We start from the raw sequence: 14448 nt of genomic DNA, 5'->3' as shown, positions 1-14448 counted from the left end.
CGGCGGCCTCCGCTCCTCAGGGGGAGGCTCTGCCGGGTCCTTACCCAGCTCTGCCACCTGGGTGCGGGGAAGGGGCCCCGTGCTGCCCGGAGTCGCTCTCTGGGGTGGCGCGGCCTTTTCTGCTCGCTCGGCGCAGCTCGCCGCGTGTGCGGCTCCGTGCGGTTGGGTTTGGAGGCAGGTATTTTGGAGGCAGGTCCCGACCCTCGCTCCGAAATTGCGGATTTTGTTCTTGGAGGCTCCGAGCGTGCTGCCTCGGAGCCGCTCTGCGGGTCTCGGGGAGACCTTCGGAGACGGCCAGCTGTGAGGCCTGGTAGCCCTTAAGCGCCTTCAGTTGGGTCTGTGCAGGTTTCACCTGGTTTCCCCGATCCAGCTGTGGCTTCGCAGGCTCTGGTGCTGTGCTCGTGTAGAGCCGTCCTGCCCGAACCGGGTCTCACGTCTGTGGCAGCCATTGCTGCAGGCTGATCACAGCGACCGGCTGGCTGCCCCGACGTTCAGCTCTTGCCTTACAAGCTCCTGTGATAGCCGTGTCTGTAACGGTGTGTGGAAATACAGTGCTGGTATTTGAGACAAACGTGAGCTTCATTGCAAATGTACAGAGGGAGCTTGTGGGTCTCAGTGCTACATTTCTGACGCACGCAAAAAGCTTTGACACAGAAGATACCAGCAGAACAAGCCTACAGTTATTGCTGACCCTTGTGTGTTACAGCTATGGGTGACTGACTGTTGCAGAAAATGTCTGACTGACAGCAGAAAAAAGGGGATTTGTGGACAACAGAAATCCCTACTTAACAGCAGGGACTGGTATTTGTGTACGGTTTGTAGCAAAAGATCAATATTGTCATCTCTGATGTCAATAGAAGTAGGAAGAGTCCCTGTCATTTTCTGCTTTACACCGCCAGTATTCAGAACTGTTATGTGAACAGCAGATTATGTACAGATATATCACAGATAGTGGTCGCCAGGTGGCCATTAATTCTTATCAAGAATTCTTCTGTGCATATATTCTCTTTAATAAGGCTTTTAATTGCTCATATCTGTCCCCCTGCTTCTTTATTTTTTATCTGTAATTACAGAACAGTTTTTCTAGCACATTGTTGTGACGTAACCATTTTTAATCATCTTATCTGAATAGTACATTTTACCAAATCTCTATAAAGAAACTTGGTCCAAGTCATCACCTTCAAAGCTTGGCTTCTTAACCCATGCACCCCACCAGCTAACTTGTACAGATGTGTATTTGAGAACAGGTGCAACTGCCACAGCACCTTTCAGCTTGACTGACTGGCTGTGGTGCTGCCTGAGCAAGAATTGCACTTACTTGAGTTGGTAAAGCCATTGTTGTGCTGTACAGTTTCAGTGACTTTGACTAAAAGCTAGCTATGGACTGTGATCTAACGTTAAGAGGCAGGGTAAGTTACTCAGTTTGTAACTGTTTTTCTTCAGAGAAGTCATTTGTTTGGTTTGCTACACTGAATGGTTATATACAACAGCAAATTCACTGGAGAAAAAAAAGTGAATGGGAAAGCATATTCATCTGTTTTATGTTTTGTTTTTGTTTTTCTTTTTTTAATGGCAGATGCTTTCTTTACCTGTCGAAAGAATGTGCTTCTGGCGAAGAGCACGTCCACCCAGATAGAAGGCATCTTTGCTGCAACCAGAGGAAAGTTGGTCCAAGAAGAGCAAGAAGCCCTGCTCCAGCAGTGGCTGGAGGAAGGAGCAGGGAGTTCATCAGCTGGTGAGAGTGCTCCAGTAGTGGGAAACGTATCGGCTGCATCCACCAGCACCTGGTTAGAAGGTTCAGAGCTATTGATGAGTAGCCTTAGTGACCTGAATTCAGCTCCAGAAGTCGTGTGGTGTGCCAGTCAGCAGCTCACGGAGCTATGTGCCTTGACTTCTTCAGAACCGCAAGATCATGCAGAGACTAAACTGGAAAAATTACCAGCAGAGGAAACAGTGGCTGTGGTAGGCAGTGCACCTTGGGCAGCTCTGGTGCCACAAGCAGATCACCAGATAGCCGACTGTGCCACTATCAGTGTAGAAGGGCTGAATGAAGACCCAGCAGTATTGGCATGGAGTTTACCAGGTGGCACAGAGATGGTGCCAACAGAGCTCCCTGCCTGGCCCGCTCAGGATGCTGTGCAATTTTGTCCTCTCCCGGCGGAAGTACCCTACCATGGTCAGTGTCAACAGCTCTGGATCTAATGTTAGGAATTTGTATTGTAGAGAACCTGGTTAGGTTTTTGTTTCTGGTTGAGGGAAGTAGGTCTGGGCTTGCTGTCAGGGAAACATTGATTGTATCAGACCATACAGAACTGACAAGATCTGCTAGTGAAAGCTATGAAGTCAGGTTTTGCCTAGGACAAGCTGATCACAGCTAGAAGTGTCTGTGCTAGTGGGCTGTCTGAATATTGATACATTACTTCCCAGGAGCTGTGCCTGAGAAGTATAGAAAGCATCCAAAAGCTTGTTGAGTTTTTCTGTATGCTCATCTCTGGTCTTCTGTTATCTCGTTCTCAGTGGCAACTAACCAAAGGAATCCAAATAAAGCATCCAAAACCCAGAGTGGATGAGAGTTAGATTAGAGGCTTAGTTTCCCAAACTTAGGGAATGACATTGATATTCTGTGTCCCAGAGGAACAAAAAAATCTGGAGGGTACCCAGAATGGCTGTAATTTGGCCTTGTCTTTTTTTTCCCTTTTATTTATAGAGATTTTATGGAGAGACTGGGAGGATCTTTCAGTCCAGCCTTGTGAGCTAGAACTGGGCTCAAAAAATAATCCACTCTTTGAATTTCGTGTCATGTCTTACAACATCCTTGCCCAGGACCTGGTGGAACAGGGCCATGCTCTTTACCTACACTGTCATCCAGATATCCTGAACTGGGACTACCGCCTTCCAAATATTTTGCAGGAGATCCAACACTGGGATCCTGATGTGAGTATGACTTAACCCCCTTACACGTTAGTATCACCAGAATTTGAATTTTTTTGTTTGATCTAATTGCATTGTGGCAATTTTTTTCCCCTTCTTTTCTTTAAGGGTGAGGAAAGTAGTAGGAAGATGGTATCTACTTGGTAGCTGAATGCTGATTCCTCTGAGACTGTATGAGGCCTTGTGTATACATTTTTTTTGCTGCCTAGCTTGTGTTGACTGTGTTTTTGTAGCATTTATTAATACTTAGGTAACAAAGGTTAACTTCATAAACAGCAGAAGTGGAGGAAGAAGAGTAATGTATTTTTGGGGGGAAGGGCTAGGTTTATAAGGCAGCACAGGAGAGGAGGCTCACATAAAAGAGGACTTCACGACTTTCTCTGTGAGCCCTCTTTGTGTGATGAAGGAACTTTTGCCTCATCACTGATAAACTAATGTGACCCAGAAAGTTATCACTCTCTAGATGGGAATTACAGGACAGAGTTGCAATCGTGGCCTTTCTATTGCAGGCTTAGTATGTGAGTATACTTTTGCACTTTCTTCCTTCCCTGAAACAAGGTAACTGGCAAATACTGTTGGAGCGAGTGAGGTCTCTGACTTCCTTCCAGGTTCTGTGTCTACAGGAGGTGCAAGAGAACCATTACAGGGAGCAGCTAGAACCGACGTTCATGAAGATGGGTATGTCCTGCTTTTATGTGTCTGTATACCCAGCTCATGGCCTGGCTGAGCAGTGCTTCCCACTTAATGTCTTCAAAGCATTCAGTCTCAAAAGAACTCTTCTTCCTTTTTATTTGAGCTGCTGGCCTTACTTCTGAATTATCTGCCTGGACCTTTACCCTTTCATTTGTAACTGACTTCTCAATTTGAGAGACCAGAATAACAAATCTGTCCTAGAAGGACAAGAAGAGAGAAAAGACATGATTATAAATTATAGATGGTGATTACTGGGACAGAATTGGGTATAGTGCTGCACCCAGAGCATTGTAACTGTATTTTAGAGTAACTAAGAGTAACTGTATATAACTAGGAGTAACTGTATGGTAGAAAGCATTGCAGCTGAAGGAAGAAAGGTTAGAGTTCATGCTTCCCAAACAGTAGTCTTCTCTTATGTGCCCCGACATTGCTTATTGCTAGAGGGAGCTGAGGCTTTGAGGAATGCTGGGGATGTAAAATGCTATGTTACTAAGCAACCAGTGCTTTACAAGTAGAGTTGCTTACTGACAGATGGTGGCTGATTTTTTTTTTGGTAGTTAGAGCCTAGATCTTTTGTAGAAACCAGGCTGAAAATTAACACAATTGGAATGCATAGGGGCTGGAGAAATAATCCTTCTGGACAGGCTACTGGATTGAATTGTGTTCTTCCAAATCATAGCGAGTACCTCTTCTACAAGTCTGCTATACTAACTTGTACTAACTTACTGGACTTGAATGGAATGAGAGCTTGAGGTAGCAACCAGATTAACTTTTCAATGGGTGATGGTTTCTCTTCAGGCTTTGCTTGCTTCTATAAACGGAGGACCGGGAGAAAGACTGATGGCTGCGCAGTGTGCTATAAGCAAAGCAGATTCCAGCTAATCACCGTCAGCCCCATCGAGTATTTCCGGCCTGGCCTAGATGTCCTCAATCGGGATAATGTGGGTTTGGTGCTTCTGCTGCAGCCCCTGCTCCCAGAGGGTCTTGATCTGAAGGCAGTCAGTCCTTTGTGCGTCGCCAACACACACGTGTTGTTCAATCCCCGGCGGGGAGATATCAAACTTGCCCAGATGGCCTTGCTCCTGGCAGAGATTGACAAGATTGCAAAAACTGCTGAAGGTCAGTACTATCCTGTCATCCTGTGTGGCGACCTGAACTCTGTACCTGACTCTCCGCTTTACAAATTCATCCGGAACGGTCAACTTTCCTACCAGGGAATGCCAGCCTGGAAGGTAGGTGCCAGGCAAAACTGGGATTGGGTGGCTCTTTACTGCACGCTGCTGGAGAAAAGCATGGCTGTATTCTTCCTCTTACAAGAAAGAGTCCCAGTATTGAACTTAATTATTCAGGACCCATTTACCCAGTGCCTCCAGCAGCGCTGAGGAAAGAAGCAGATGAGTGTGTGCATGTTGCTTCCAACACTGCCTTTTTGTTTCTTTTGAGCCAGACCAGTTATAACAGTTACTTCATCTCACATCCTGGTTTTCCCTTGCTGGGTTCCCTTGTGGGATTGTTGTTGCTGGGTGACTGGAAGTGTAGGGGAGCACAAATCCACCAAGGCAACCTGAAATTTTTGTAGGTGTTTGATGTGAAACTGATTTTGTTCATGAAATGGTTACCTATGCTGGACTCTTCAAGTGGCTACCTGTTAATTTATATCCATGCTTAGATACGTCTTTGGCTTTCATGCAAAATTATCAATTCAATAACACATGTCCACAAAGTATGTTCTGTATGGTGACTTCTAGTTAATTGCCATGCCCCACTGCGCTGCCACTGTGAGAGCACTTTCCTGTTTTGCTCTTGGTGAGTGCGTATACATACATTGTCTATAGCTTGCAGAAGTTCTGCTGTGTGTTGCTGATGTTTTCCTCTCCTGGTTCTTGCCTCCTTGCAGGTGTCTGGTCAGGAAGACCTTTCCCAACAGCTGCATTCTCGGAAATTGCTGTCCCCGCTGTGGCCGAGCTCACTGGGCGTAACAGACAGCTGCCAATATGTTACTGTGTGCCGGCCAAAGAAACAGGGTGAGCTCCAGTGTGTGCTGAGTATATGAGCTTGCTATGGATTGAGAGTCTGTGGGCCTTGTTATCTCCCAGAGTAGCCAATGCATGTGTTATATGAGGCAGTCAGCAACAAATTCTATTCTTCTGTGCTTTTCCTTGGTATTTGAATTAAATTTAGTTTTTCTGGACTCCGTCACTGTAGCCCAGTATCTGCAATCATATTTCTCTAGCCTACAGCTGAGAATTCCAAGTAACCATTGCTCCACATATCTTTTATATTCTCAGGCTTGCGCTTTTGTGCAGTTGTAACTGATGTTCGGCATCCATAGCTTTCAACTGCAGGTGTTTGTAAGAGCAATTTTGGGTAGTGATTGCATGCCAGTATTAGAAAATGCCAACAGTTACTTGTTCTCTACTGTTTCTAAAGTGGATTCTAAAAAAGGATGCCACACTAAATAGTTTTTGTTGGAAGTCTGAATATAAAATTTGTATTCAGCCTGATTTGCAGAACTTCTTTCTTTTTAGGCAGACTTGAGTTTCCTTGAGTTGCGAGCTCGCTGATCTGCTTGAAAATTCCTTGAACTTACAGTGCTTCAGAGGGAACATTCTTAATTTGTCTTATCAAGGTGCTGACCATGATAGATGCATTGGCTAAAGGAATAGAACAGAATACAATTACTGCTGTGTTTAGGTTATTAAGTGATTCCTGTTCACATGGTGTAAGGGTGCTTGGTATGAAACTTGCTGTAAATGTGACTTTGCTGCAGATATTTTATTTTCTTAAATTGTATTTCTGTCTGCAGGCAGACGTAAGTACAGCCGAGACTTCCTGCTCCAGTTCCATTTTTGTGATGTTGCCTGTGAACGACCACCAGAACTGGTCTTCTTGGAAGGTGTGACAGATGCTAAACCAGGTATTAATGGGGTAGTTTTTCAGCTCACAACTCTCCTAGCTATATAGCGATGAAAAACTGTTGGAAGTAACACCTGGTACAAAAAGGGAAAGACAGAAAAATAGCATTCTGTGGCTGTATGATTATTAATCGATTCCATAAGAGATCAGAGTATACTCTTACTGCAGCACTGACAGTGTTTCTTGAGGTACCCTGGGTTTCAGACTCTTCTGGAGGCTACATCTATGTACATCTGTCTGGAATCTCTCTACTCCTTTGCAGACCCCCCTCCATACTGGCCCAAGAACACTGCTCCAGTGAATGACCCTGATCTCCAGATGCTCATCCCAAGGTAATTTGATGCACCTTCTGTGGTCCCAGTGTTTCACTTTCTGCAGCACTGAAAATCTGTTTGAAGTAAAGACTGAAATAATTGTGAGGGTCCACTCAGATCCCAGCAAGTAAGTGATATTCTGGCACCATTGGGTTGATGAGCTCAAGAATGAAAGGAGTAGACAGGACTGGGTATAGGACATGAGGTGAGCTCGTGGTCTGCTTTGTGCAAGAGGAGTAAATAATTCTGACTGTCTTTCTGTGTGCATGTTTGCAAACTCAGAAATAGTTTGGAGAGTTGTATCGGTAAGGGAACTTCCAACTTCATCTCTACTGCAACACTGAACACTGCATCATCTGTTTCCTTTCTTGGTAAATTCTGGCTGTTCACTTGCAGGTCTGCAGGCGTTATCCAGCACGGCCTCAACCTGACCTCTGTCTACAGCCATTTCCTGCCGCAGAGGGGACGCCCGGAGGTCACAACCATGCCCATGGGGCTCGGTGCCACTGTTGATTATATCTTCTACTCAGCAGAGCCTGTGATGAATGGAGACAGAGGAGGTGAGTGTGCCAGTGCAGGGGTTGTCCCTGTGGTGTTGGAAGAGGGCTGTGAGGTGTAACATAGTTTAGCTCTGTGCTGGACAGAGCATTTTGTTAATCTGGGGTAGATATACAGGGTGTAACTTTGACTGAGGTGATGCACAAAGTAGAAACAACATATGCTCAGATATCTTGAGAAGACAGTGTTTGTCTTCCTTGTGGAAAAAATGAAGCTGCTAAGGGAAGATTCATGTAGGCTTCCAAGGAAGCCAGAGCAGAATACATTCTTCTTCCTTTGTTTAACTATTTGTGCTCCTGGTAATAAGCAGTGCTGAGTCCTTAGTTCAAGGCTTGGACTTCAGATCTGACTGAGACCACACATCCTCCTTTGAAGGAGGTGACTTGTTAAAATGACATCACATCTCTGCTACCTGGAATGGGAGTTAGGCTGATGGAAGACTGCATGTAATGCATCCAGGAACTGCCTTGGAACTGGTTTTGGATCATGTCAGGATCAGCTCTGGGGAGGAGGTTAGAAACAAAGAGAATTAATTCCTCCATGGGGAATTTGAAACTATCTTTAGGACTTATGGGAAGTTCCTTTCATTTCACTGTAAACAACTACCTTGTGAATTTAGAATGTACTGGATTTTTTGTGCCTGCAAGCATATGAAACCATTGAACTGCAGCATTACAGGATGCTCACTGCTTTCATATCCAGGCTCAAAAGTGCATTCAGTGTTTGTGCAGGTTGTCTTTCTTCATCAGGGAAAGGACTGGAAACCACTGACAAGCATCCTTCTGCAAGTCTGTAGAGATATCTGCAGCTTCAGTCTACAGTTGCTGTTTCCTTCCACTTTATCAGGTCGCAGGCTGTACCGAGATGGAGTCCTAAAGCTGCTTGGCCGCCTTTCCCTTCTCTCTGAAGACATCCTGTTGCTGGCAAATGGCTTACCAAATCCGTTTTGTTCATCTGATCATCTCTGCCTGCTGGCTAGCTTTGGCTTGGAGATCTCCAGCCTCGGAGAGGGTTAGTGTTGGTTCCCTTTTGCCTAAAGAAAATATATTCTGAATATAGCTGTTTGAGACTCTGGATTTACAACCAGCTTGCAAGAAAACTCTTTTATTTGACGTGCCTGAAGAGTCCTTTTCTGCCCTCACGCCCTCACAAAAATAGGGATGAGTCAGTTGGAGCCTTTTCTGTTGGTATTTTGTGGGTCTCTGCAATTCTGTGTTTCTGCACAGTTGTTTTCAGGCATTATCATCTCCTAAAGGGATCCTTGTTTCACAGCTTAATTTAGCAGATGTTTTAGTGCTGCAGGAACCAACTTTGCTCCCATGTTTGTCCCCTGGTAAGGTCTTCAAGGATCTGGGAAATACAGATGGATTGCTGTCTGCTTCTGGCTACCAAGCAGCAGGGCATATGTACACCAATATTCTTTCACACCAAAACAATGTTTCTTTTAATTTCTGAATGATAATTTATGAAGCATGGTCTTTAGGAATGTGGTGCTGCTTTTGAGAGTGGATCTGCTAACTGCTTAGAAATAGGTTTTTCTTAATAATGGCAAGGGCTGTATTGCTGGCAGAAGAGCTTGTGCAGTTGAGTAGTTTCAACAAGATCATCCCAGTGAATGTCAGGTGAAGAAAATTGTTGGGTAAGGCATGACAACTCTAGAGGCTGTATCTCTGGAGGCTCTCAGAAGAGTGATAAAAATTGAAAATGTGTTAGAGGAAGCAGAAACATCGAACGAAACAGTTGAAGGTATTGTGAATGCCTCTACCCTTCCTCTGTGTCTTCTCAATTCCATTTTACCTCTCTGGGGACAGAGAGCCAACTGGTAGCAGCCTGCTGGGCCAGGCTATGGGCTTTCTGGAGCTAGCCATGCTTAGGTAGGTAGGACCCATTGGACTAGCTCTTGTCTCTGAAAAGATGCTGGGAGGGAGGGGAAGACTGTTTCCTTGGAGGGAGGATTGTCAGTCTCTTGGTGTCTCAGCTTGTACAGTACAAAAAAACCCAAAACTGTACCTGGTTCTGAGGCAGATTGCTTTGTTTAGCCTGATTTTTTGGTGCTCGGTTTTGCTATAAGAGGAAAACAATATGGGACAAATATTTCTAACCTGTTTGCAAATGAGGCACAGAATCTTGTCCTGCCTCGGGATTTTTGAGAGGGTATGAAAAGACTTGAAATATCATTTGCTCTTTCTGTGTTATACTGGGGGATTTTCATATTTTAAATGTTACTTTCTGTATTGAAAAATAAATTTTTTCTAATTTAATGAAAAATGCAAAGTAACCACAGCACCTTGTGCTTCTGGCAGCTGAACCCTTAGAGGAGTTCCTCTGCAAGGCTTTGCTGGCTGGGATGTGAAAGAGGAGAATGTGGATTAGCTACACAAAATAGTAGTAATGAAAAATAAAGGCAGGGGTAAGAGTGTCTAGCTGTTGTCTCCCATCATATCCTCACATCCCAGATGTCTATGTGGCATCAGAGTTTATCTTGCGGAATGGTTTTAGGAACCATCCCCCTCTTTCCAAGAAAGCAAATACTGTTGATCCCTTACAGCTTATTTCTGTGAACTGAACGAAAGACATGGGCCGTGCGCTCTGTTCTGTTCCCATACAACTCTTAAGAACTGTGCATCCCCTTCTTGTCCCCGCTGCGTGGTATGTGTTTGCCTGCTGATGAGTGGATGGGTTTTGCTACCCCAGCTTGGATACCACATGTAAGAGTCTGCACAGTGAACAGAATCTGGAGGTAAACAAGTCTGCAGCTTTCTTCATCATAAATTTCAAAGTTAATGGTTGTGGTGTGGTGCTGGTGTTTGTAATTGGGGAGGGATGCTGAGCTGTGTATTTCTGTGGATGTTTTTTCTGAGAGTTGCTTTAATTTCTCCAAGTACTCTAATTCTGATTTTATAATTGCTTTTATTTGTGCAAGGGGAAGAGAAAACAGAAATCTGTGCAACTGAGAGCTTTATTTTCTGCCAGGCTGTTTGTAGGTTGCCAGATCGCAGTCTGGTTGCAGATAACTCCCACCAGCTGGTAACCTTGTAAAGGAAAATTTGAGACGTTGCATGTTTAAAACAACTGACCAAAAGCAAAACAAAAATCACTGTGACAGGTCACTTAACACTGTGACTGTTTGCTTAGGTTGTAACTGCTGGCCCAGTCTGATATCTTGTTAATGGGGTGTGTGTGTGTGTGTGTGTGTGTGTGTGTGTGTGTGTGTGTGTGTGTGTGTGTGTGTGTGTGTCAAAGTCCTCCTGATCCTCTGCTGCTTTCCACTCAGGCCCAAGAAATGTGCACAGTTCCCTGTCAGGTGAGCTGGTTGCCCAAGCACCTTCGCACTCCTGTGATGTAGTTGAGTTTCAACATCACAAATACTTCTTCTATTTCGTTCAAACCAAAGACTTGACGTTTCTTTTGGCTAACTTGCATGAACACATCTCTCAGGGAGGTTTTAAGTTCCAGCTGTTTTGCTGGAGAATCGGTTTCACAGGTCAGTCTAACACTTTGTTTTTCAGTATATGTGAAATTGTATGGTATGGACTCGGATTAATTAATTTGCTAAACACTGTGGATATGGAGTCAAGTGCTTAGAAACCTTGGGATGATGCCCACAAGTCTTCTGCTTCTCTCTGAAGGTTGGAAGACTACCAGTGTCCTGCATCTCACAAAACCTTGGCTCACGCATTTTCTTGGGCATTCATAGATTAAACTGTTTCAGAAATGCAGCTCTAACAGTTGATTGTTGTGGTTGTTTTGATCACTATGCCTAAAGCTCTGGTATAGACTCCTACAGACTTGATCTGTTTCAGGAAAGAAAAACTCCTGTTCTAGAGCAATTCAGAGTTAACATCAAATGGATCTGGAGACCTTTGAATGCCTCTTGATGTTGGAGGCTGTAGGCAAAGTTTGTAGATAGGAAAGATGGAAATAGTCCCTGCCACTAACACAGCAACTATTATATAGTTGTAGGGGAAAACAATATATTCTCTGATGCTTTGAGAATCTCACATAGTGATATAATAAAGGACTGTGGTAATCAGCAACTTGTGATGGGAAGCAGAATTAGGATTCCAGATGTAGCTCTTAACACTGTTTCTTGACTGAAGCGTGTAACTAGTTGTCATTTACATAGTTTTCTGATGCGGAGAAGCCTGTAAATGGTTCTGAAAGTGGAACACGAATATCTGCTATAGCCAGAAGAAGGAAGTGAACTACCTATGCCATCTTTGTGATAGTGATGTAGAGCTCAGGGAGGTTGGTACTTATGGAAAGGGGTGCCAGAGATCACTGGCAGCGTGTATAAATATCCTGTTATGTCCTAAGCTGCAGGAACATGCAGCTGTAGAGGCAAACACAGATTTAACAACAGCTTAGATTGCACCACAGCTGCACGGCCGTATTTAATTTTGCCATTTAGATAGAAATTGGACTTACTTCTCTTTCTTGGTCTTAAGTTTATCACTTTAGGAAGATGCTCTTTGTGATCAGTTCTTCCAAAATATATGGGATAGGAGGAGTAATAAACAGTATAATTTCTCTAATTTCTGTCTTTTTGTCAGAAAATGAACCTTGGCTCCCACTTGAGGTCTTCTTTTTCTGTGTCTTTTTCTTATGAGGTATCTTTCCAACAGCTGTTTTCCCATGACATTGGATGTAAGATCCAGTTAGCTTTTAAAGTTACTGATGTTTATTTTTCTTCAGCTGTATTTTTGCACTTAGAAGCTATGGGAGAATTATTTAGGGCTAAGCCATATTAAATAATCAGTATTTTAATAGTGTCAAGCTGTAAGTGGCTTCCTCACCCCTTATCTGAAGAGTTTAGTGGGAGGAGTGGGAGCTCTGAAGCCAACACTCAGATAGGAATAACTCTTGTTGTAAAAACAAAAAAATTCAAGATTTACTGTTAGTGCCCTGTATGCAAGCTTCTTTGTAAGGCATGGGAAAACAGGGCCTTCATTCCTTTCCTTTAAAGAGTCTTCCAGAGGACCTGAGAAAAGTTGAGCATCTCAGAGATGCTCTTTAAAGGACAGATCAAGGCATGCTTTGTGCTCCTACTGATTCTGAGTGATGTTCTCAGTTAGCATCTTGCAGATCAGGGCTCTGCTAGAGTGCAATTTCTCCTCTCAGTTTTTATCACCTTACTAATGAATGTTTGCTGTATGTACTGTTAGGACTTTGCAGACAGGCAGCGTTCACCCAAATATGGACACTTTCCTTAGGTTTCCTATCGTGCAAGTTAATTGAATTGCTGTCCGTACCTGGCGGTCGCTGTCTGGGTCGTAGTGTTTCTCATAGCTCTCATCTGAGACACTAAAGGTGGATGCTCACTGCCGCTGCCAGTATGCATGATGTTTCAAAGTCTGGTACTGAGTTTCTGTAGAGAACTCACCTGCCATAACAATAACAGACACCTGACTGACCAGCCGGCATTTTTCAAGGTCCTTGCTTTTGTCAGTTGTACGAGCTTGGCTTCTGCTAACGTGAGCTTTCTGCCACTTTCCACTGAAAATATCTTTCTGGTCTTGAAGGTCTTTTCTCTTTTATTTGTTTGCTTCATATCTAGCCTGCACATTCCTGTGCTCTAAGGGAATAGGAATGCTGTATAGTGGAGCTGGAAATTTTTTCCAAACCGTGGTTAGACAAACGCAGCAACTTTCAAGGTGCTGAGGTGGCAATGAGCAACAAACCGAACTAGAAGTTGGCATGCACTAGAACAAAAGATGCATTTGTTCCATCCAGTCTTTCCTTTTACATACAAAAAAGACTTAGCATGAAGCCTTGGGTTTTTGTTTTTTTTTTTAAGTCTGCATTGATAGTCTGTTGCTTTCTCCAGCAGCCTTAATTTTATTCATTTACTGACCACTTTCAGCAGCTGTTCCTGAACTGGGAATTGAATGCAGCCCACCACCACCACCACAAACAAACAAACAAACAAACAAAAAAAACAAAACAAAAATCAAAACACCAATGTAGGTGTCAACAGTTTATTGGAATTAAGATGAAAGTCACTGCCAAAATGAAAATACAAATCAGGAAATCCAACTTAACTAAATTAATTGAAGTTTCTAATGGCTTGCTAGCCAAAGTATGTCATACATCTTTCCATAATCCTGTAGTCCCTGTTCATAAGGTCCTTCTGGGCTTATTTCTGCTTTCTCATGGGTTTCTACATGCTTCTGTGCATGTGAGATCCTTAAATTTTGCAGTCATGAGCTTCTCAGCATATTAGGTGGCAGTGCTTTTTGGTGGTGGTGTTTTATTATTTTTAATTAGTGCTTTTAGCTGCTTTTCCCAAGCAGGGAAGGTTTTTCACTGATGTCCAAGTAGTATAATCTCTAATTTAAAAACCTAGAATTACAGGAACTATTAGGGGATAGCATGATAAGAGAGTTAGCAGCAAGTCTCACAAGCATCTGAAGTACAGGTTTATAGAAGTTGCAGTGCTTAATTATTTTTTGCTATTATTAAATGCCTAAAGATGAATAACAGAGCACGGAGCAAGAACCTTTCTGCTGCTGCTGAAGTCTGTCATCTTCCGGGCTCAGACACAGACCAGAAAGTCTTATGATGTGATTACTTTCTCTTGTCTGTTCACACCACCTATGAGGTACTATGCAATTACTTCCCTTTGAGACAGAAATTGTTTGTATAATTAACTTAGCTGAGAGAGACTACTGCATGTGCCATGCTTTGGAGTGACAGGGTAGGTGATGTTTATTGCTTTCTTCTGCAGTTGCATATACTGTAAGCTTGCTTGCCTACATCTTTATTACTTATTTCCCTAGAGAAGGGGTATGCTATGCCTGAAAGATGATAGCCTGAATAAAGTTGGATCCCACTTGCTGGGGAAATGTACTGAATGTTGCAGCTGACTGTCCTTTATTAACCCAGAATTTGTCTGAGAAGCCCTGGTGAGGTCATTAGTCTGGAAGGCCACTAAACTACAGTGCTTAAACAGAATGGGCTTTTCTGCCCAGGAATGGAAGCTTGATCATATGTTGAAGAGTAAAATAGAGCAAGCAGAGGCTTGCGTTAACTCTTA

The 14448-nt window shown here is 43.5% G+C and overlaps 1 protein-coding gene across 1 annotated transcript; it reads left to right on the top strand.

Moving 5' to 3' along the window:
• The first annotated feature begins 1569 nt into the window (after positions 1-1569).
• Positions 1570-14261, top strand: ANGEL1 (angel homolog 1). Its single transcript, XM_003206626.3, has 9 exons — positions 1570-2176; positions 2708-2934; positions 3540-3609; positions 4423-4856; positions 5522-5648; positions 6431-6541; positions 6803-6872; positions 7251-7414; positions 8259-14261. Exons 1-9 carry the CDS (start codon positions 1570-1572, stop codon positions 8426-8428), a joined length of 1980 nt encoding a protein of 659 aa, XP_003206674.1. The 3' UTR covers positions 8429-14261.
• The last annotated feature ends 187 nt before the right edge of the window (positions 14262-14448 follow it).

Source organism: Meleagris gallopavo, chromosome 5 (genome assembly GCF_000146605.3).
Source record: "Meleagris gallopavo isolate NT-WF06-2002-E0010 breed Aviagen turkey brand Nicholas breeding stock chromosome 5, Turkey_5.1, whole genome shotgun sequence".
Classification (NCBI taxonomy): Eukaryota; Metazoa; Chordata; class Aves; order Galliformes; family Phasianidae; genus Meleagris; species Meleagris gallopavo.
The sequence above is the reverse complement of the archived record's forward strand: the minus strand, read 5'-3'. Positions and strand labels throughout refer to the sequence as shown.

Bases quoted from the DNA above. Each gene is read 5' to 3' on its own strand.
- ANGEL1 (XM_003206626.3), top strand. From the start codon at position 1,570: ATGGCAGATGCTTTCTTTACCTGTCGAAAGAATGTGCTTCTGGCGAAG. The intron at 2,935-3,539 runs GTGAGTATGACT...ACTTCCTTCCAG, and splicing joins TCCAACACTGGGATCCTGAT to GTTCTGTGTCTACAGGAGGT. The intron at 7,415-8,258 runs GTGAGTGTGCCA...CCACTTTATCAG, and splicing joins GATGAATGGAGACAGAGGAG to GTCGCAGGCTGTACCGAGAT.